The sequence below is a fragment of the Sorex fumeus genome, unplaced genomic scaffold, assembly GCF_029834395.1.
Source record: "Sorex fumeus unplaced genomic scaffold, SorFum_2.1 ptg000007l, whole genome shotgun sequence".
Taxonomy (NCBI): Eukaryota; Metazoa; Chordata; class Mammalia; order Eulipotyphla; family Soricidae; genus Sorex; species Sorex fumeus.
This window is the reverse complement of record NW_026606064.1, coordinates 19963294-19987856: the sequence shown is the minus strand read 5'-3', so window position 1 is coordinate 19987856 and position 24563 is coordinate 19963294. Positions and strand designations below refer to the sequence as shown.

Sequence of the window (24563 nt, the reverse complement as noted above, 5' to 3'; positions counted from 1 at the left end):
TGTGTGTGTCCGTGTGTGTGTCTGTGTGTGTGTGTGTGTGTAAAAATCACTATATTCTCACTCAGCACCTGACAGGTAGGAGTCACTCATTCTGTGTCAAAAGAGCAAATGAGTAACACAAGTACCAACTCCTCCAGTTCCTTTGTCCACCAATAGATAAGGCCAAACCGTTTTTTTTTTTTTTGCTTTTTGGGTCACACCCGGCAATGCTCAGGGGTTACTCCTGGCTGATACACTCAGGAATTACTCCTAGGGGTGCTCAGGGGACCATATGGGATGCTAGGAATTGAACCCGGGTCGGCCATGTTGGCTGCGTGCAAGGCAAACACCCTACCCGCTGTGCTATTGCTCCAGTCCCCAAGGCCGAACCATTTTTTAAAAAAATTTTATTAGTGAGACACCATGAGGTACAGTTGTAGACTTACAAATTTTTGTGCTTGGGTTTCAATTATACAATGATCAAATACCCATCCTTCCACCAGTGCCCATTTCCCACCACCACGGATCCCAGTATCCCTCCCACCTCCCATCCCCCCCATCCCACCCTGCCTCTGTGGTAGGGCATTCCCTTTTGGGCCGAACCATTTTAAATAGTAATAACATTACAGTTGCTTGAGGACAAACTTCCAGAATCCATATATTCAGCCTATTCCTATTCTCCACTCAGAAAATGTCAGGTCAACCTGAGAGCTCCACGTTCACACTCACCTGGGTGAATCAGGCAGGAATCACACTCATTCTCCTCATTCCTGCAGCAAGGGATGGTATAGCCCACCACCTCCTTCTTTCCGGGGCAGACGCATTCAATCTGGTCATATTCACAACACTCCCGGCACATGATGTTCCACTCAGCTCCAGGGCAGCCTTCATTAATGACTGTGTACTCTGAAAGGGAAGCAGACAGGTGAGATGCAGGTACTAGAAGGAAAGAGTAAGACTCACATGATGAACTCTACAACTAAGAAGCAAAGTCACCGTTAAAAAGGAGAGAGAGAACAAAAGGGAATGCCCTGCCACAGAGGCAGGGTAGGATGGGGGGGGATGGGAGGGAGGGATACTGGGATCTGTGGCAGTGGAAAATGGGCACTGGTGGAGGGATGGGTACTTGATCATTGTATAATTGAAACCCAAGCACAAAAATTTGTAAGTCTACAACTGTACCTCATGGTGTTTCACTAATAAAAATTAAAAAAATGTGTTGTCCTGCCTGTGAGGCTGGAGAAGAGAACATGAATTTCTCTGAGACAATGTGTCTAAAGTGGCGTGGCCTTCCTTGAAGGGGGTCCAAAACCACTCACCACAAAACAGATAAAAACTTGTTTGAATTAATGTTTAATAGGGCAAAGTCTCCTCCAAGGGGTGCTCAAGGAACTTGGTGCCACACCCAGTGATTCTCTGCCAGTTGGGTTAGATGGTTCAAAGCTAGGGCCTGAGAATGTGGCATAGCTCAGGCACTGCTGTGCCAGAAAACAACAGGGTGGTTGGGGACCTCCAGGATCACACTTAGTATGACTCAGGGACATCCAGGTTTATACTGACAATTCTCAGAAGGCCGTGTGGTACCAGAGATGAAACAAGGGTTGGGTCTATGCTTTGCACATGCCTTAACCCTGAACTATTTCCCAGTCCCTTTACTTTTACTTAATAAAAGAAAAAACATGCTGTACCAATATACCATCTAAGTAGATGGATACACAAGACACATTTAATTTATAAACAAGTATGCATTGCTTGGGTACTTATGCTCATTTCTATGTTTCATTTGTTTTGGGGCCACACTTAAAAGAGTTCAGGGCTTTTTCTTGGCTCTGTACTCAGGGATCACTCCTGGGGAAGCTTCAAGAACCATATGGGGTGCCTGGGAGTGAACCTGGGTCCGGCACATATAAATCATGCACCTTACCACGGTGTTATCTATCCAACCATTGAATCATTTCTATTTTTATGGATTACACATGTCTACTCCTTTCAGCTATAGAGCTTGTGCATTGCAGAGTTCCAGGAGAAAGTTTTCAACTCCTTGACTGTACCATGCAGCCTGGACATTTGAGTCATCAAAATACTCGGAACTCACTTTCAGAACAGGGTCACTCAAGTGCCAGACCAAGTGCCAAGAGGAGAGATCATGTCATTTCCTCCAAACTTAGCTCCTCAATTTTGCAGCATGCTATTTTTATGCTATCTTCAAAGCTAAAACCAACAGAGATTTTTTAAAAAGTATCTTAATTAGTATGTTTGGGAGAATTTCAACGTTTTACAAGGGTGAAGTCATTGGCAGAACTTCATTCAGTCCCCAAATACAACAGAGGGTTCTTTCCCATGAGAAAACAATTATTCCTTTCTGAGGAGGTTCTTTCTGCTTTTCTTTTTTCTTTACTTTTTTTCCCTTTACGCACCTTAAACAAATGAGAAAGAAAATCGTCTGACAAAACAGATAAGAGGAATCAGTCAGAAGTTACCCAGAGGACACAAACTAAGTAAGAAAACTAGCTTTGATTTTCCTTTTTTTAATCCACTCTCTATTTCCAAAACCCTTTGCACAAAGATGACAAGGAAGCAGAACTAGGTCAGATAGCTGAGAAAGAAAGTGAATCTGGCCTCATTCAAACCCCCATTAGGGATCCCCAACATGCTTTGGGATTCTAACAGGAATCTACCCTAGTCTCTGGGACAGCTTTTAACTACTTGAATCTCATGGTTTTCTATTTTTCTCCCCTAAATGTGGAAGTCTGACACAGAATTGTAGTGCCACTTAAAGGAACTTTCCCCTCTGTTCTTAGCCCAAGAACATTCTAGTATTCTAGGTTCCAAGAACATTATAGTATTGTAGGAAAAAAAAATACACTGAGAAAATAAGAGACTATTCATGAAATTTAGTGAATTTTTTTCTACAAATATTGAGAGAATCAACCAAGAGTCTCACGCTGTTACCTGGCATAGGTCATGGTGGGTTTGGTTTTACCATACTCTGTGGACCCTCCAGGACAGATATAAAGGACGTGTTTAAGTGACCTCTCTGAAATTAACTCAATGAAGTAGTAAGTAGTAAAATCTAGATGATAACATATTATTCAAAGGAGAGGAAAGCAGAAGAAAACCTAGATCTTGGATTTGGTTATAGATTCTTAACTATGACATCTTGAATTTGGTCATAACTATGACATGCAAAGCATGAGCAACAACAATCACAACAACAACAAAAGATACACTGGGTTTTAGAGTAGTAGAAAATGAAAGCAAAAAACTTTCATGAATCAAAGGGTGTTGAGAAGAGAGCACCAAGTAAAGGGTGTTGTGAGGACCCTCCCAGGGTGGGAGAAGCATGCTAAAAGTAGTCTATAGACCAAACATGATTGCCACTCAATGCCTCTCTTGCAAAACACAGTAACCAAAAGAAGAGAGAGAGAACAAGGGGGAATACCCTGCCACAGAGGCAGGGTGGGACGGGGGGTGGGGTGGGGGGTGGGGGGATGCTGGAACCCATGGTGGTGGATGATGGGCACTGGTGGAGGGATGGGTACTTGATCATTGTATGGCTGAAACCCAAGCACAAAATTTGTAAGTCTATAACTGTACCTCAAGGTGTTTCACTAATAAAAAAAGGGGAAAAAAAAGAAAGTGAAAAAACAACCTACAAGCTGGAAGAAAATATTCACACATCTTCTATCTGAATAGTGAATTTAAAAATTTTCTGAATAGGCAGAATATAAAATGAATTCCTCCAACTTAACCACATAAAAACAAAAATGTTCATTAGATTCTTATTTAAAAAATGGACAAATTACACAACTTTGCCTATCCCCAAAGAAGATATCACCATATCACCATATCACTGTCAGTCTATTGATCATCAATTTACTCAAACAGGCCGCCAGTAACATCTCCATTCGTCGCAGCCCTGAGATTTTAGCAGCCTCTCCTTACTCATCTTTCCCAACGACCATATTGGAGGCTCTTTCAGGGTCAGGAGAATGAGACCCGTTATTGTTACTGTTTTTGGCATATTGAATACGCCACGGGTAGCTTGCCAGGCTCTGCCATGTGGGCGGGATACTCTCAGTAGCTTGCCGGGCTGTCCGAGAGGGGACTAAATAGTATTTAAGCAGTATATATTTATTGAGCCAGGCAAGCTACTGAGAGTGTCTCGCCTGCACGGCAAAGCTTGGCAAGCTCCCTGTGACATATTCGATATGCCAAACACAGTAACAAGTCTCACAATGTTACTGGGCCCGCTCGAGCAAATCGATGAACAACGGAAGGACAGTGCAGTGCAGTGTAGTGCAGTAATATATTTTATATACATAAAATATATAGTATATATATTTTTTCATTTAGTATTATATATATTCAATGACATTAGTAATTCCCCTGAAAGAAGATATACAAATGTCTATTATGTTTATGAGAAAATATCCAGTTTCATACATGTCATTGAAATGCCCATCATGATTAGCTATAATGAGATACCATGAGAACATTCCACTCCACATGGGATGATGATAATGTGAATAGAAAAAATAATAAAAGAAAAGAAAAAAATAAAAACTTTTGATAAGGGGAGAGAAAACTGAGAACCTCTGCACACTGCTGGTGGGAGTGTAAAAAGTTATAGCTGCTATGGAAACCAGTAGTTTGGTAATTCTTTCCGAATACAAACATCAAATTAGCATATGACTCAATGATTTTACTTCCAGGTATAGAATCCAAAAATTGAAAACAGGGACTCAAGTGGATACCAGTATGCCGGTGTTCATTGCAGTTTTCATTATTCACAATAGTCAAAACATGGAAATAACCCAAGTGCCCATCAAGAGAACAGTGAATAAACAAATGTGGCATATGCATACAATATTTATAATGCAGAACATTATTCATCCTCCAAAAGAAATTGAAGTGCTAACACATATTACAATGTGGGTAAGCCCTGAAGTCCTTATGCTAAGTAAACGAAGCCAGACACAAAAGGACAAATAATGTCCTGAAAATTTTTTTGCAAATTGATTGTGGTTGCACAGCAATGATAATAGCACTAATGTCGCTGAATTTCATCCTTAAAATGGCTAATATAGTGACTAATGTGCTTATATGCATTTTGCCATCTTTAACATTGTTAAAAAGAGTGAAAGAGAAATGAAAACTCAGGCTTTGGAATCTAGAAGACCGAGATGTGGAATGTCACCTTTGCTACTTACTGAGCATGTGACCTGTCTAAACTTCTATTACCTAACCAGTGCATGCATATGTAAACATACAGATTATGCTTTCAGAGGATGTAGCTGGGACTAAAGTCCTGCCTGCCATTTTTCTTTCTCATTTCATTAAAACTAGAGGGAAGAACAAGACACCCGCATCCATGTCATGTTTTGTTCTCTAACTTGTAGTGCTCTTTTAATCTTGGCAGAAGGACATAGCCATATTCTAAAAAACTAACTGGATCAATGACCATTCTCCTTTATGCTATCTATATTTTGGGGGGTTATGCCTGCCAGCTCTTTCTGAAGCCCCTCATGGCCTCTTTTATAACAAAAAATATAGTGCCTATAGTGGCTGCATGAGGCACAGGATCATAATAGAGAACAAAGATAAAAAGATGGTTTCTATGTGTGATATTTCTATAGTCACATTCAAAATCAATACACGTAAGTCAGTCTGATGATCTGGTTTTAATTCCTTTTTAATGAAGCAAAGTATGGTTAGTCCCAGCACTAATTTTTGAGGGGTAAAGCAGAATCCAGAGTTCAAGAATACCCAAGGAATCCTTAAGTCAGCCCCCGCTGGGAAACCAAGCAAATCCTTTGAACCCACAGGTGGCCATGGGACTGGAATGCTGCTCAGATGGAGCAGTCTGGGCAAAGCTAGGTCAGTCATCCTGTCTCAAATTGTTGCTCTGGTGCACAGGCTCTTGCAGATAATATCCATGAAACACTACTTGAATGAAAAGGTTGACTAAGTGGTTATCGTTGTTTCTTAATCAAACAACAGAAAATCAATTTTGTTATATTTTGAGGCCACATCTCTGGGCGCTCAGGGCTTACTCCTGGCACTGTGATCAAGGATCACTCCTGGTGACATTTGGAGGACAATTTGTGGTTCTGGAATCAAACTCAGGTCAACCGTACCTAAGACAAGTGCCCTACCCACTATACTATTCTGCCTGAAAATAAATTGCTTAACTAAAACCAACTCCATTAACTAAAATGCTATTTCCCTACTAGCCATTTCTTTGGAATAAGCCCACAAATACCCTTCCATTGCCCTTAAGGTCTTTGAGAACCCCTCCCTTCTACTCTTCCATCTTTTTTGGTTTATTTTGGACATTTTCCCCCAAATTTTAGCAGTTTCTCAAGGTCACCAAGTTCCACCTTGCCTCAGTGACTTCATGTTGGTTTTCCCATGGCTGTTGTCTCACATTTTAGGTCTTAGTGTGAAGGATTCCAGTTTAGGGCTGCTCATTGGCTTTCTCATCAGAAGTACTTCCTCTGCCCACCCCACCATGGACATCTCTAACAGCACCTATTTATTTTTGTTTGTTTGTTTGTTTAGCACTTGTCATAGTTAACACTGATTTTAAGGATCCATTGAACTTGTCTGTCCCTCTCCCTGGAGTGATCAGGGTGAGTAAGAGCTATACTTAACTTGTTGACAGATGTCATAGAAGAGCCTGGCACCAAGAAACATTCTGTAAAGGTTTGTTGAGTGAATGTGGACTCACCTGTAGAACTACTCTCCACTCAATACTCAAATATTTCCATTCAGTGAGTCCAACTGTGAGCTATAAGTCAGACGAGGAATTGCCCAATCATTGGCCAACATCTGAGCTGATAACTTTCTCTTTCATAGGTCAGAGTCTACAACTGTTGGATCCCTGACTTGCATTTAAAATTTCGGGTTCCAGACTAGTTATAGGTTCTCTCCATTCTCTAAACAACAGATACACCTGCTAGGCGATGCATGTATTCTTCCCTCTGCTCACCCAGGGCAAGTACTATCTCTTTATAGGTTTTCTAAGAATTTTAAGTACTAAAATCTTCAAGGTGTGTGTGTGTGTGTGTGTGTGTGTTTGTGTGTGTGTGTGTGTAGAGGGGGATGAGAAGCACCGACAGAATGAAAGCCATTAGCATTATTTATGAGACTCTATACTCCAACCTGTGCTCAACTCCAGCAGGGGGCAGTACTTGCTTGGCCCTAAGTACCAGGCCAGTCTACTAATGACCCAGCTATAAAATAATGTGGCCCACCTTTTTATCCAGAAATTTATTCAGTAAAATAAATTGGCATTTATCTTTATTTCCATGAGAAAGATCAACTCTGCCTTCACAGGTCAATATATAGTAACTTTCTAGGTAAGGTGCGAAGCACTATATCATCTTATCCAAGGGAATGAACTCAGGGAAAACCATTCACATTCTTTTTTTTTTTAATTTTTTAATTTTTTTATTATTAGTGAAACACCATGAGGTACAGTTGTAGATTTACAAATTTTTGTGCTTGGATCTCGGTCATACCACGATCAAATACCCATCCCTCCACCAGTGCCCATTTTCCACCACCAGGATAATATCCCTCCCCCCCATCCCCCCATCCTCCCCTGCCACTGTGGCAGGGCATTCCCTTTTGTTATCTCTCTCCTTTTGGGTGTTGTGATCAGCAAAAGAGGCATTGAGTGGCGAACATGTTCAGTCCAGTCTACTTTCAATCTGCATCTCCCCTCCTGGGAGGATCCTCCAAACACCCTCCATTTGGTGTTCCCTTTTCTGTCTGAATTGTCCTTTCCCCTAGATTACCCGGCTGGCCTCTAAGCTATGGAGTAATTCTCCTGGTGTTGATCTCAGCTATTCTTGGGTATTAATCTCATATTTTGTTATTTTATATCCCCCAGATGAATGCAATCTTTCTATGTCTATCCCTCTCTTTCTGACTCATTTCGCTTAGCATGATACTTTCCATATTGTACCACTTGTATGTAAAGTTCATGACTTCATCTTTTCTAAGAGCTACATAGTACTCCATTGTGTAGATGTACCAAAGTTTCTTTAACCAGTCATCTGTTCTTGGGCACTCAGGTCTCTTCCAAAAACCATTCACATTCTATCTGCCCAAAGAAACCTGGTTTCTTTCCAAAGTAAGTCTTGTTTATGGTAGACAGAATAATCCCAATCCCCACCTCCCCAGTCCCCCAAAAGGCATCCACATCTTAATCCTTGGAACTGATGAAAATGTTCCCCTGAGTGATTAAGGATCTTGATCTGGCATGAGTATATTGCATTGATCAGGCAGGTTTATGGTCACCACAAGGACTATTAAGAGGGGGAAGCAGTGGGGCTGGAGCAATAGCACAGCGGGTAGGGCGTTTGCCTTGCACGCAGCCAACATGGCCGACACAGGTTCGATTCCCAGTGTCCCATATGGTCCCCTGAGCACCGCCAGGAGTGATTCCTGAGTGCATGAGCCAGGAGTAACCCCCGAGCATCGTGGGTGTGACCCAAAAAGCAAAAAAAAAAAAAAAAGAGAGGGAAGCAGTGGGCAAGAGTAAGAAAAGCAACAGAGAGTGAATCAATAAGCTCTGAAGATGAAGAAAGGGACTACAAGCCAAGGCAACCTCTGGAAACTGCACAGAGAAATAGATTCTCACCTACAGCACCCAGAAGGAATGCAGGACGGAAGATCTCTCCTTTGAATTTAACCTGATAAAACTCATTTCAGACTTGTAATGTCCCAAACTGTAAGAAAATCAGTAAAAAGGGAACAGAATGATGGTATAGCAGGTAGAGAATTTGCCTTGCATGCGGTCCATCCAGGTTTGATCTCTATCATCCCATATGGTACCCCAAGCCCTGCCAGGAGTGATCCCTGAGAGCAGAGCCAGGAGTAATTCCTGAGAACCTGCAGTTGTAGGCCTCAAATCAAGAAAGTATGAAAGAAAGAGAGGAAGGGAGGGGGAGGGGGAGAGAGAGTGAAAGAGAGCAAGAGCAAGCTGGAGAGAGAGAGAGAGAGAGAGAGAGAGAGAGAGAGAGAGAGAGAGAGAGAAGAGGGAGAGGGAGAGAGGGAAGGGAGAGGGAGAGACAGGGAGGGAAGGGAGGAAGGAAGGAAGGAAGGAAGGAAGGAAGGAAGGAAGGAAGGAAGGAAGGAAGGAAGGAAGGGAGGGAGGGAGGGAGGGAGGAGAGGGGAGGAGAGGAAACGTGAACTGTTTTAGGTGACTGTGCAGTAAGCTAGTAAAACATTCTCAGACTATCTTTGCCAAAAAATAGAAAAGGATAGCCATAATATTTCATTTGACATTCTGTTCCTCAGTTTCCTTTCTGAGCCTAGAACCACGGGTATGGGTGAATATATGTGTGAACTGATGAATTCCTTGTTTCATTCCACAACAATTAACTAAGTGTCCACTCCACCTAGCTAGAAGGTTAGATGCAGGAAAATACAGACACCAGCACAGGTTTCCCAGAAGGGTAGTGGATGAGTATAAATGTCCCTTTAAACACACAATCAATAACAAATTAGAAAAATTTAGAATGCCATGAGAATGAATGAAAACACGTTAGGACCAAATCAACAGAACTCAAGGAGTAGGAAAGAAGAAAATAAAATCTCTCTCTCTCTCTCTCTCTCTCTCTCTCTCTCTCTCTCTCTCTCTCTAACACACACACACACACACACACACACACACACCATCTATTTGCAGAGATTAGATCTTAGTACCAAGCAGTGATTCTGATTTCATCCTGTAGCCTCTGATCTGAGTAAGTCACCACATTTCTTTCTCCCCCAGCTAGACAGAAGTATCCCAAAATACATAGGTGTAAAAATCCAGATCTATGAGAACTATTTGAAGCTGGCCAGCTGAAGGGATTTAAAAGTAAAATAAGCAGACTGTAATTTCCTGAAGTTTTTTTTTTCTGCATTTATTTGAACTACATTTGCAGAAAGCCTATATTGGTCATCTGGTTTTAGCTATATAGAATTTTTTTTCAGAATATTTCACTGTGACATTAAAGACCAGTTTCAGAAGATAAAATTTAGAGAAACACCAAATATCAATAAAAATCACTAAAGTTGGGCCAGAGTGATAGTACAGTGGTTAGGGTTTTTGCCTTGCACATGGTCAAGTTAGGTTCAATCCCTGGTATTCCATATGGTCTCCTGAGCACAGCCAGGAGTAATTCCTGAGTGTAGAGGCAAGAATAACTTCTGAGTATTGCTGACGTGATCGCAAAAGCCAAATAAATAAATAAATTTTTTTAAAAAAAGGAAATCACTAAAGGTTTTATATATGAAGGCTAGCATCCTTTCAATATGCTTTTATAATGCTTTTATATTATGTATACAACTTAATATTTAAAATAACAGTGAGATAGGTAACATTTTTTTCTAAAGTTGAAATCATCTAGTCTAATCCCTTAACTTTAATCTGAAGGATAAGTGAGAAAAAAAACATAAAGATTTTTAATTTTTAAATTTATTTTTATTTTATGTTATTTATTTATTTATTTATTTATTTGTTTTCTATCGAATCACCATGAAATACACAGTTGAAAAGCTGTTCATGGTAGGGCTTCAGTCATAAAATATTCCAACACCCATCCCTCCACCAGTGCACATTTCTCACCATCAATGTCCCCAGTTTTTCTCCCATCACCTTCCTCCTCCCCGCCTGTTTCTATGGCAGGCACTTTCCTTCTCTCTCTCTCTCTCTCTCTCTCTCTCTCTCTCTCTCTCTCTCTCTCTCTCTTCCTTTGGGTTGGCAATACAGATACTGAGAGGTTATCATATTTGTTCCTTTACCTATTTTCAGCACACAGTTTTTACCCAGAGTGATGATTTCCAACTATGTTTATCATAGTGGTCCCTTCTCTTTCCCAAATGCCTTAAGGAAGCTTTTTAGAGAAAGAATTCTGGGGGCAAATTCCTCAGAATTCCAGATCTAGGGCAGGGATGAGCAAATTCTCTGCTTCTATGGAAACATATCAGCACAGCTACCAACCTGGAGGATAGAACAAAACTGCCAGTGAGTTTTAACTAGATGCTGCTTTCCTGGAAATAAGTGAAAATGAAGCATAAAGAATCCACAGAGCACTTACCTGAGGCAAATTGAGGCACAGACCTGGATTACAAAAGCAAAATTGAATTTATAGAGTTTGGTGTACCAGGCACATTCACTTGATCATTTGATCACTTGACTTCCTGTTAATCGTTGATTTGCTCGAGCGGGCGCCAGTAACATCTCATTTGTCCTTGTCCTGTGCTAGTGTAGCCCAATGACGTCTGTTCATTCTAGGAACACGAAGAGCCTCAAACCCATCGTTCATCGTCTTGATGAAGAAGTCTGACCATCTGGTAGGTGGGCGGCCTATGCGGTCTTTTGACATCCCTTGGAATCCAGTCAGTAACGGCTCTAGTCCAGCGGTCGTCTCTAAATCTCATTACGTGACCAGCCCATCTGATTTTTGATGCCTTGGCAAACGAGACAGCGTCCCTGATTTTGGATCATCGACAGAGGACGGAACTCCGGATTCTTTCTCTCATTTGAGTGAAACATGGTCCTCCAAGCATAGCTCTTTCAATTCCTCTTTCTCATCCTGTTTACTTAGGGCCCAGGTCTCTGAGGCATATGTTAATGCAGGAAGAACAGGAATCAAAGAGATGTGCCCGGAGCCGGAGGTTCTTCCTCCTCTTAGCTATTTCTTCAACGTTCTTGAAGGCGTTCCAAGCCGCTCTCTTCCTCCTGCGCAGCTCGGGTGCCAGGTCATTTGTCATGTTGACTTCTCGACCTAGGTACACATAGCTGTTGCATTCGGAGATGGTTGTTCCGTTGAGAGCAAATGGGGCATCAGGAACGAGGCTGTTTCTCATAAACATTGTCTTCGTAAGATTCAGCTGTAGTCCTACCTTTCCACACTCACGGTCAAAGTCGGCCAGCATTTGTGCTGCTTGGCTAATGTTTGGTGTTATTAAAATAATGTCATCAGCAAAGTGGAGGTGGTGTAGTTGCCGACCATCTATCTTCACTCCCATTCCTTCCCATTCCAGTTGTCGCATGATGTTCTCAAGGATGGCACTGAAGAGTTTCGGTGAAATGGTATCACCCTGCCGAACCCCTCTCTTGACATCAATGATTACTTCTTTGTAGAATGGTGAGATCCTGGTAATGAATCCATTCAAACTAATACATCAGAATCCTCCATGAGCAGGCACATTCATTCACTACAGACTCTTCCACAGTATAAAACATCTCTCTTTATTTTTAACTTCTTTACTAAACACTACACATTTCAATATAAAATATTCCTTATAAGAGTTTGGGGCGATAGCACAGCGGTAGGGCATTTGCCTTGCGTGCAGCCAGCCCAGCTGAGCCGGGTTCGATTCCTCCGCCCCTCTTGGAGAGCCTGGCAAGCTACCGAGAGTATCTCGCCCACGCGGCAAAACCTGGCAAGCTACCCGTGACATTTTCGATATGCCAAACACAGTAACAACAAGTTTCACAATAGAGACATTACTGGGCCCGCTCGAGCAAATTGATGAACAGTGGACAGGACATAAAAGTTTCAAGAAATAAAAATTATCATAAGTAGAAGTATTAAAAAGTATTCAAAGTCATTCAAAAATTAAAAAGAAAACATGGATGAAGAAAATAGCACGTGAGTAAGAGATCAGGATCCTGGTTCGATCCTTAGCACCATCTGCCACATCACCACCCCCCAGCATGGCTGAGGTAGCTCTGAAGGCCTCAGACCACTGCTGGATGTGGCCCTGGTAGTTTCTGATACTACAAGATTTAAGTAGCACCAAATCTTTAGGCCTTCACATTGATTCGCCAGCCCAACTGCCCAAGTATCACTGGAAGGAACCCCTGAGACCTGCTTGGGAGGGTATCCCCAATATTTAAAATCAATATACACAGCTGAAAGGAATAATGGAATCATGCAATTCACAGCAACATGGGTGAAACTGGGAGACATCATGTTGAATGAAGTAAATCAGAAGAAAAAGGATGAACACGGGGCAATTTCACTTATATGTGGTATTTAGAATAACTGAATGAGGGAATGTAAAGTTTTAAAGGGGGCGGGGTAAACCTTGGCCAGATGAACGCTGGCCCCGGACTATAGGGAGAAGAAGGAAAGAAAGAGTGTAGGGGAGGGGGAGAGAAACAGACGAGAAGCAACAAGGGCCAGGACAGGATAGTCAAGGAAAAAGGTGGTGTTAAGGAAAGACAGAACCAAATATACAGACCACAGAGTCAACAGCACTACAATCAAGAGACCCAAACTTTAACAACCAAACTTAGAAAGACGCCTGTCAGGGGCTGGAGCGATAGCACAGCAGGTAGGGCGTTTACCTTGCACGCAGCCAACGCAGGTTTGATTCCCAGCATCCCATAGGGTCCCCGAGCACTGCCAGGAGTAATTCCTGAGTGAAGGGGCAGGAGTAACCCCTGTGCATTGCCGGGTGTGACTCAAAAAGGCAAAAAAAAAAAAGAAGAAGAAGAAAGATGCCTGTCAGGGGAGCAGGCCAGGGGTAAGGGGTGGAGGGTGAGGGATGAGAAGAAGGATACTGGAGGGAACCTGTGAACATTGTTGGAAGGAAGTCGACACCGATGATGGGATCAATGCTGAAATATTCTAAAAAAGTATGTAAAAAATAAAAATATATAAATATATATACAAAATTTAAAGCATATTCTAAAAGACTAAAACTCAACTCTGATAACTTTGTAAATCATGGTGCTTTAATAAAACAATAAAAATCTATTAGAACCAATACAAAAAGAAACCAGTGATTTTATTCTTTTTTTTTTCTTTCCTTTTGGGTCACACCCATCCATGTACAGGGGTTACTCCTGGCTCTGCACTCAGGAATTACTTCTGGCAGTGCTCGGGGGACCATATGCATATGGGATGCTGGGAATCAAACCTGGGTTGGCCGTGTGCAAGGCAAACGCCCTACCCGCTGTGCTATCATTCTAGTCCCAGTGATTTTATTCTTTTTTTTTTATTATATGGTCATTTTATCATACCTTATTTTTATTTATTTATTTATTTATTTATTGAATCACTGTGGGAAAGGTTACAAAGCTTTCAGGTTTATGTCTCAGTCATGCAAATATCAAACACATTTCCCTTTACCAATACTTATTTTTTACCCCGAAGAACCCCAATAAAACCCCACCCCCCACCCCTCCCCGTCCCTGTGAGGCAGATGAATTCTAGTTAACACTCTATCTGCTTTGATTAGATTCATTGTTTCAATAAGATTCACCACTATTATTTAGAGTTTACCCCCCCCCCCCCAATCAGACATGCTGAAAAAGCATTGTGAAGTGATTTGCTTTCTACAGCTGGGTTCAAGAATTAAATGTTGGTTTTGGATTTCTGCTATTTTACCTATTGACCCTGGAAGTATTTCTACTGAAAGTCAGATAGTTAAGAAATTGGTTTCTGTGTTCTGGAGTCGTGGCCGTGCTGGAGAGCCGCTCGCGGGGGGCAACTGGTGGCTTCGGTAGGGCGTGAAGGGCGGAGCGAAACGCCCCCCTTCCCATGAGGTTTTAGTCACCCCCACACTCCCAGCTCATACCTGCTGTCCACAAGGCTCCCATGTGGCCGCCATCTTTCTTTCCAGAGAGGAGAGGGCGAATGGGGCAACACCCTTTCCCCTCCGGCAGACTTGATGGGCTGGATCAACGCATAGTCCGTTCACTTTTCTGCTCCAAGCTGCTGGGTTCTGCATTAAGTCCTTGTGCTTCTGGGGCCATGGCCGTGCTGGAGAGCCGCTCGCGGGGGGGTGACTGGTGACCTCGGTAGGGCGTGAAGGACGGACCGGAACGCCCCCCGACCCATGAGGTTTTAGTCGCCCCCACTCCCCCGGCTCATACCTGCTGTCCACAAGGCCCCCATGTGGCCGCCATCTTTCTTTCCAGAGGGAGGAGGGCGGAAGGGAGCAACACCCTTTCCCCTCTGGGCAGAAATGATTGCCTGGATTAACGCATAGTCCTTTCACTTTTCTGCTCCAAGCTGCTGGGTTCTGCATTAGGTCATTGTGCTTCTGGGGCTGTGGCCGTGCTGGAGAGCCGCTCGTGGGGGGCAACTGGTGACCTCGGTAGGGCGTGAAGGACGGACCGGAACGCCCCCCTTCCCATGAGGTTTTAGTCGCCCCCACACCCCCGGCTCATACCTGCTGTCCACAAGGCTCCCATGTGGCCACCATCTTTCTTTCCAGAGAGGAGAGGGCGAATGGGGCAACACCCTTTCCCCTCCGGCAGACTTGATGGCCTGGATCAATGCATAGTCCTTTCACTTTTCTGCTCCAAGCTGCTGGGTTCTGCATTAAGTCCTTGTGCTTCTGGGGCCGTGGCTGTGCTGGAGAGCCGCTCGCGGGGGGCAACTGTTGACCTCGGTAGGGCGTGAAGGACGGACCGGAATGCCCCCCTTCCCATGAGGTTTTAGTCGCCCCCACACCCCCGGCTCATACCTGCTGTCCACAAGGCTCCCATGTGGCCGCCATCTTTCTTTCCAGAGGGAGGAGGGCGGAAGGGAGCAACACCCTTTCCCCTCTGGGCAGAAATGATTGCCTGGATTAACGCATAGTCCTTTCACTTTTCTGCTCCAAGCTGCTGGGTTCTGCATTAAGCCCTTGTGCTTCTGGGGCCGTGGCTGTGCTGGAGAGCCGCTTGTGGGGGGCAACTGGTGACCTCGGTAGGGCGTGAAGGACGGACAGGAACGCCCCCCTTCCCATGAGGTTTTAGTTGCCCCCACACTCCCGGCTCATACCTGTTGTCCACAAGGCTCCCATGTGGCCGCCATCTTTCTTTCCAGAGAGGAGAGGGCGAATTGTGATTTTATTCTTAACTGATAAATTTGCTTTACAATTTGAAATTCATAGTCCGCAAAGGATTCAGCACCATCGACCATATTTACACAATAACCAAGCGCATTGAGGTTTCTTGGGAATTCAAGATGCCGCTCTGTCTAACGTTCATTGATTTAAAGAAGGCCTTTGATTCTGTTGAGACGGAAGAGGTCATTGAAGCCCTAGCCAATCAGGGCATTCAAGCCCAATACATCAAGATCCTCCATGAGCTGTATTGCGGATTCACTACCAGGATCTCACCATTCTACAAAGAAGTAATCATCCATGTCAAGAGAGGTGTTCGGCAGGGAGATACCATTTCACCAAAACTCTTTAGTGCCACCCTCGAGAATATCATGCGATGACTGGAATGGGAAGGAATGGGAGTGAAGATAGATGGTCGGTAACTACACCACCTCCGCTTTGCAGATGACACTGTTTTAATAACACCAAACATTAGCCAAGCAGCACAAATGCTGGCCGACTTCGACCATGAGTGTGGAAAGACCGGACTAAAGCTGAATCTTACGAAGACAATGTTTATGAGAAACAGCCTCGTCCCTGATGCTCCATTCGCTCTCAATGGAACGACCATCTCCGAATGCAACAGTCATGTGTACCTAGGTCGAGAAGTCAACATGACAAACGACCTGGCACCTGAGCTGCGCAGGAGGAAAAGAGCGGCTTGGAACGCCTTCAAGAGCATCGAAGAAATAGCTAAGAGGAGGAAGAACCTCCGGCTCCGGGCACATCTCTTTGATTCCACTGTTCTTCCTGCATTAACATACGCCTCAGAGACCTGGGCCCTATGCAAACAGGATGAGAACGTTATTCGAGTTTCCCAAAGAGAAATTGAAAGAGCTATGCTTGGAATATCATGTTTCACTCAAATGAGAGAAAGAATCCGGAGTTCCGACCTCCGTGGATGATCCAGAATCAGGTACGTTGTCTCGTTTGCCAAGGCATCAAAAATCAGATGGGCTGGTCACGTAATGAGATTTAGAGACAACTGCTGGACTAGAGCTGTTACCGACTGGATTCCACGGGATGTCAAAAGACCGCATGGCCACCCACCTACCAGATGGTCAGACTTCTTCATCAAGATGATGAATGATGGGTTTGAGGCTCTTCGTGTTCCTAGAACGAACAGACACCATTGGGCTACACTAGCACAGGACAGGGACAAATGGAGACGTTACTGGCACCTGCTTGAGCAAATCTACGATTAACGGGAAGTCAAGTGATCAAGTGATCAATGCCTAAATAAAACATCCTCTTTTTTAAAAAGAAGGAAAAGGACCTCATTCTCTTTTTTTTTTCTTACAGTGGATAGATATCCATCCACATACAGGTATTGAGAGATTTGTACAATTTTTAACTCTTAAAAATGTTTTATAGCTCATAACACGTTGCGTTGTTTCAGAGATTGTGTTTCCCCACCCCCATCCTCCACCATGATATCAACTCATGGAGTTGCTCTCTTAACACGGAGTAGTCCTCAAAAGGGATTTTAAATCCCCCATATAATAATCCTCAGTGTGAAAATGTTCCATCTGCCCCTTTGTTTCTAATTAGAGTGAACAACTAACAAGAGAATCAGGGAAATCTTGGACGCCAAAGCTTTGTCCAAGCCCTTCCACGGATTCTATGTGTAAGACCAATATCCTGTACTTACTTATCAGAAATGGCAACACACTTCCATTGGATCAACTCTGGTTCTCCCAGATTTCACTCTGGAAATGTAAGACACAGCCTTTTAGTGAGACTACCAAGGCAACACTGACAACAATGTGGACCTGTATGCCCTGATTTAGCTTCTTATATACAAACGAAATAATGAGAGAAGACAGGAAAAAATGTGAGTCACAACATTGTTATTCATCCCTGCATCTGCCTATCTGTTGGCTTGATGAGACTCCAAAATTGATCTGTTGCTGCTATGGCCAAGAGGAAGAATACTTAATCCCTAGAGCAGAGCCCTAAATTCAGAATAGCAGGAGGGTCAACTGTGTCCCCTTAGGCAGTCTCCACTTGCTAGGTTTTCAAACTAAGTATTAAGGAAACATATAGGCACGGCGGCTAAGCTCAATCTGAAAAAGCTCCAAGGATTCTTGATGAAAATAAGGATCAGCCTGTTTGATGTATGGTAGAAACATCACATGTCACACTAAAGCATGCCCAGGTTAAGACCACTTCAGTAGATGTGTTCACTCCTCCTCAATGTTGGAATCTGCCTTTGTGTCCATCAAACACCCCATTTCCCTCTCATCTAATCACGTTCAATTACAGTGTATGCATTTTATAACCCTTCCAAAACCAGAGGGAGGAAATAAGACACAAATCAGAGAGACAGACAATTGGATCGTTTGAACTCCTCTCTCATTCTCACTCACTTCTCTAGCCCTATGTGTGCTCTCAAAACTCCTGCACACTGATGTATCACCAGCACTCTTGTGGGACCAGTGATAACAGCCAATACCAGGCAGAAATGCCTGAATCAGGGGGGATGGGATGCTGACTGAGGTCCTTGGTAACAGCATCCTTCTGAACCTCCTAGAGTCATTCCATTACTGAGATATTCAGTCCCAACCTAGCTGGATTCTCAACCTCAGTAACCTGGGGTTTCCTCTTCTTGTGATCTTTTTGTTAATGGAACTCTAATAGCTAGAGCACTAAATCTTTTATCAGCACCCACATGTGAGTATCACTTGTATCACTTATCATCCTGTTGCTCATTGATTTGCTTGAGCTCGAGTAACATCTCCATTCGTCCCAATCATGTGCTAGTGTAGCCCAATGGCATCTGCTTGCTCCAGGAAGAGCAAGCAAATGAAGAGCCTCAAACCATTCATTCAGGGTCTTGACAAAGAAGTCCAACTATCTCGTAGGTGAGTGGCCAGGTGTTCATTTGACATCCCGTGGAATCCAGTTGGTAACAGCTCTAGTCCTGTGTTTGTCTCCAAATCGCATTACATGTCTGGCAGATCTGATTTTTGCTCTGTCATTCCCACATGTAAGTATCAGGAGTAATCAAACTATCACTGGATTTCCTAGAAATCTGGTGTGCAAAAATTCATACCTTAGAGTCTGCACATGAGAGAAAGAGAGAATAAGAGAGAGAGAGAGAGAGAGAGAGAGAGAGCTGAAGAGAGGGAAGGGGAAGCAAAGTGGAAGATCTCAGAGTCCTTGGCATATACTAGCCTACTGAATTCTCACAATTACCTTCTAACTTGTCTCGATGTGTCTTTGCTTGCCCATTTTTACTGTGTAGAAGCTTGTATTCTCTCCCTCGAACATGTACTTTTCTATCTTTCCCTCTTTACATCTTTCTAAATAAGTTTCAATAGTCTACCTTGCTTCACCCACCAAAGAATCAGAATACAGCCTTTGTAGAGTGAACACACTTGGGAATCAGACCAACCAACTTTGCGTGCTGAATCAACAGTCCTTTGATGCTGTTGGACTAGACACCTTAACACAGCACTTCCCCTCAAAGGCTCAAAGGGGTGGATGTCTACTGTTAGGAAGAAGGCAATGGACACTAAGGGCTTTGAAAGAAATGAAATACTCATCAAAACATTACATTTTTCTCTGTGGAATAAAAATTATCACACGTGTGGCTAAAACACAGCTGGATAAGAAAGGTGAAGGGGGAAGGGAGGTGAGTAATAATTTCTTCCCCCAGATGCCCACACGTTCATAGCACTTTTGAGTAATGTGCTTGTATCTCCAGGAATTCTGGGTTTATTCCCCTTGCTTCTAGATCTATTTCTTTCTCTAATACCCCTTCTTCTAACACCCTTTTAAATAGAACACACCTCACTTCTTCCTGCATCTCATTAGAAATAGAAATTCTTTGTGCATAATAGAAGTGAACAAAACCTAAACTCCAGCCTCTTGGAAGAGCTTCCAGTTGCCATTATCTTCAACAACTGTGGGGCTAGCAGTCCTTGAAGGACAGCTGCTGCTTCTGGGTTATTTGAAACATTGGAATATGAACTAAGTGGATATTATTTTTAACTGGGATTAACTACTGAAAAATAATTGAATAATGTATTTTAAAGTACTTGGCAATTGAACTAGGCAAATATTATATCAATCAAAATATTACAGTGGCTAATTAAAAGCAATGAAACATAAACCATACTCTAAAATGCGCTTTGGATTTCCCAGACTAAAGGATTCTAAGAACAATCCTTGTAGACCCCTAATCTTGCCACTTTCACAGTCTTCCTTCTAAGTGTGTATCAAGACTACATAGACATCTTGGTCAGTCACATCTACCTATATAACACAAGTTTCCAAAGTTAATTATTGCTCACTAGTTATTGTCTTTATATCCAAGTTCATGGGTGCCAGAAAGAAGCCAGATTTTCTCTCAACCAAAGGCAGATGGCCAATAGCAGATGTCAGTTGCAAGGGTATATTTGGAAAGAGTGATGCATTCGCAATGGTATGTCCAATGGTTCATTAAGCCCTAAGCTGGCAGCAGCTTCAGGCAGACTAGCCCTCATGATCATTACCTCCCCCAAGTCTGCAAGCTACAACAAGATGAAGGGGCATTTCATTTGCTGAAGCATCCTGGCTAGTTCCATTCTTGTTTCACAATAAAGGGTCATAACCCATATTGCATGTGTGGGATGCAACAGTTTTCACCCACAGAGACCCATTCTGCATGACACCATTCATCAGCTCCTGTAAGAAACTACCACCAGCTCATGCTGGAAAGCATGAATCAACTTAGGTAAGTATAAGGAAGCTATTTCTCCTAAGGCTGGAAAGTATGTGCATGATAAAAGCTAAGGGAGAAAAAGAAGGTCTCTAAGAGAGAAATGTATGGATATTAGGATCTTAATCTTCTGATACAGAATCACTGATGAATAGGCTAGGGATTAAGGACTGAAGTGAAATAGGAAACAAGAGGATATGTATTTTCCTTTCAACCTACTATAGATACTATACCCAGTGTTTCCTCTTCCCAATTTCTTATGAGATGTATCGTGTGAATAACCATAGAAAGGAGAGTTTAATTCCCTGAATGCTCTCTTTGTGAAAGTTATTATACTAAGAATTTTGATTATCTTCTTTAACATCTTCAACCATCCTTTAAGACCCTACTATCCTCAGTCTTTAAGTTGAAGGGTGGTAAAGCCATATAAAAGTAACTTCCCCCCACCAAAAAAAGCTATCATTGATATCTGAGATTCAAACTGTATTCCATACTCACATTATACATGCATACTAAAACGTACACATAAAAAACACCTGTATCTACACATGTATTTTTCTGGGTCCAGATGTATTCAAATTTGACTCCCACACAAACCCAGCTCTGAAAAACAGAAATCTTGAATACACTCCTATCAAGATATATCAAAAATAAAGTCCCATCAATAAGGCCAGTGAGGACTGAATCTTTATTAAGATGGTCACTGGTCACTCAAGCTTATTTAGGCAGGATGCCCTTTAAAGTAACCAGCTGATAAGATTCCTCATGACTGGCCACTATAGTCATTCCATTAGAACAAGTCTAGGCAGGAAAAGAAGGCTATTGATGCTTGTTGTAGGGTTGTAGGAGAAAGCATGTCTTTCCTACAGAAGAATAAGAACAATATTTATCAGAGACAAGATTGAAACAGTGGCCAGAAACAGCAAACAAGGGATTGAGGAACAGTTTCAAGCTCTTGTGCTGTCTCTATGTGATACAGTCCCAGTGTAAACAACCTAGGTCACTTCTGGGTTGGGCCAATTTGGAACAAAGAGAATGGGCTACACAAAAAGAGACGAACATATGGGAATGTTCCAAGGAACGGGAGATAAGCTGTGTGCTTGGTATGAGTGGAAGAAGGCAGGGAAAGGGTGACTGGTGATAAACTCAACCTGGGACTGAACTTGGAATCTCCTTATGTTTGAAGGGGACACAGCATGACTGTCATCCAGGGTAAAGTCTATGAGGGAGTCAAGCCACAGTTCTTATCACTCTGCAGAATAGCCAATTGCCACGGGGACTCAATAACTCAGTCATCACATTTATGTTCCAGTCTGTCAAATGGTCGCAGACCAACCACGTAACTTGATGCAGCCTGAACACTGAGTTTTCTCGGTGAACCGTGCAGGTCAGTGCTGGTGACTACTTTGCTCCCAGTGACACAAACGTGTAATCATCTCTTTCCACATCTCAGCCAGTGCTAAGCCAGAGAGGTGTCAGACTTCCTGCCTGAACCGCAGCACAAGTCTAAGGACAAAGCCATGTTCTGCAGACTTTCAAATTCCCTTCTTCCAATAACCTCAAGTGAGACTTTCTTCCATGTTTTATTCATTACGGGCAGGAGACCAGAGCGTTTCAGACTATACTTCATGGAGTACGAATTCCACTGGAGGGTTTAACGTATTATGTAAAAAAAAATAAGGTTCTGTTCTCCAACAACTCAGTAAAATGCTAACAACAGCTTGACTGCTGCTGAGCCCATAAGAGCCACCATGCATCATCTCCACATTCCACAGTCTTAATTCATTAGAATACTGCAGGTTTCTGTTCATTCAGAAAAAAACAGTTTTGTTTTTCTGGTTGATTTTTGTGGTGCCAGAGATTGACCCCGGGCCTGACACATGTGAAGTAAGTGCTCTGCTACCAAGCTACATGTTTTTATTTTCAGGGAACCTCTCCCAGGCTGAGTTACAACTCAATGAAACTTATAAAAAGTTTCTTTAGAATAAGATTGATTTATCCTGTTAGTTACAGCAACTAGGATCATGCCTAGCAGCTTCTAGGTGCTTGCTAAAGCTTTTTTTTTTTTTTTAAATTGAATCAGTTACAAAGTAACTGAGAAATAGTTACAAATCTTTCATGTTTGAGGTTTCAGTCTACCATGATCGAACACCCATCCCTCCACATTTCCACCACCAATTACCCCAGTATCCAACCCACATTCCCAACCCTCCCCCTGCCTCTATGACAGATAATTGCCCCCATACTCTCTACTTTTGGGCGTTATGGTCTCAATATAGATACCGAGAGGTTGTCACATTTGGTCCCTTATCTACTTTCAGCACCCATCCCGAACGATTCCTCCACCCATCATTGACTTAGTGATCCCTTCTACATTCCAACTGCCTTCTCCCCCAGCTCATGAGGCAGGCTTCCAACAATGGAGCAATATTCCTGGCCCTTGTGTCTACTGTCCTTGGGTGTCAGTCTCATATTACGTTATTTTATATTCCACAAATGAGTGTGGTCATTCTATGCCTGTCCCCCTCTTTCTGACTCATTTTACTTAGCATGATAGTCTCCATGATCATCCACTTATAAGCAAATTTCATGACTTCATCTTTCCTAACAGCTGCATAGTATTCCATTGTGTAGATGTACCAAAGTTTCTTTAACCAGTCATCTATTCTCAGGCACTTGGGCTGTTTCCAGATTCTGGCTGTTGTGAACAGCGCTGCACTGAACATACAGGTGGAGATGTCATTTCTACTGTGCTTTTTTTGCACCCTCAGGATATAGTTCCAGAAGTGGTATTGTTAGGTCACATGGAAGCTCAATTTCTAGTTTTTTAAGGAATGCCCATATTGTTTTCCAAAATAGCTGGACCAGTCGGTATTCCCACAACAATGAAAGAGGGTCCCTTTCTTCCCATATGCATGCCAGCACTGGTTGTTCTTGTTCTTTTTTGATGTATGGCAGTCTTTGTGGTGTGAGATGATATCTCATTGTTGTTTTGATTTGCATCTCCCCAATGATTAGTGATGTAGAGCATTTTTTCATGTGCCTTTTGGACATTTGTATTTGTTTTGACGAAGCTTCTGTTCATTTCTTTTCCCCATTTTTTGATGGGGTTGGAGGATTTTTTCTTGTACTACTAGTATCACTAAAGCTTTTTGAATAAAATCAAAGACGACAAACCTTAGAGTCACATATGATTCTATAGGTACAAGGTAATTCATGACAGAGAATGATGTTAAAAGTGTCTACTTTAGGATTCTCTCTTTCGTAGTACAGGGAATATACTGGGTCGATGAATAGAGAGGAGTTTGATTGGTTGCAATTATATCACATTTCCATCAAGACTTGGGTCACTCACTTGTTCTCTTCTGCCAAAGGGCTGACCAGGGAAGCCAGACATGCACAGAAGAAAGGCTAAGCACTTTCTTGAAGCAGGCCATCAGTCATCCACTGATGGGCACAAAACCAAATAAAGAAATCTGACCACAAGGCTTCCTTTCATCAGCCCAGCCCTCCCTTCTGCTTGCATCTAGGTGAGCCATGAGAATTCTGGGGGGAAAAGGAGATGGTAATAGAAGCCATAACTCAAGCCACTTGATCTAAAGCATCTCAGCTCTTCTCCACCATCATAGTTGAATCTGCATTGAAATCTAGTGACTGGGGTATGTATGTTCGGGGAGGGAGGGGGGTAATTGATCACACTCATAGGAATCCTCTGAAGTATATAGGCACAAAACTGGGTTTATAGAACCAGGACTTCTTCAGAGTCCTCAAATGATCAGGCCAACATCTCCTCTTACCTAGTGGCTTTGCATTAAACTGACTGGAAATTTTTCTTCACTTATAATGTCATGATCTGAGGACAGTTTGAACATTCCACGTGAGCTAAAGTGACCTGAAGGAGTTTCTGGCTCTGCCCAAGCAGTAACGATCCTGCTTTTCTAATCATCAAGCCAGCCCAGACTTCCCCATACCCAGATGCTGACTGCCA

At 42.8% G+C, this 24563-nt stretch overlaps 1 protein-coding gene across 2 annotated transcripts in view; it reads right to left on the bottom strand.

The window, feature by feature from the left end:
* The window catches only part of PAMR1 (peptidase domain containing associated with muscle regeneration 1), a 97800-nt gene that overhangs the window by 65908 nt on the left and 7329 nt on the right, over positions 1–24563 (bottom strand). For both annotated transcript variants that reach the window (XM_056132706.1, XM_056132700.1), the window contains exon 2: positions 709–885. In XM_056132706.1, coding sequence (XP_055988681.1) covers positions 709–838 — 130 coding nt within the window. In that variant the 5' untranslated portion in view covers positions 839–885. The remainder of the gene's footprint in view (positions 1–708; positions 886–24563) is intronic.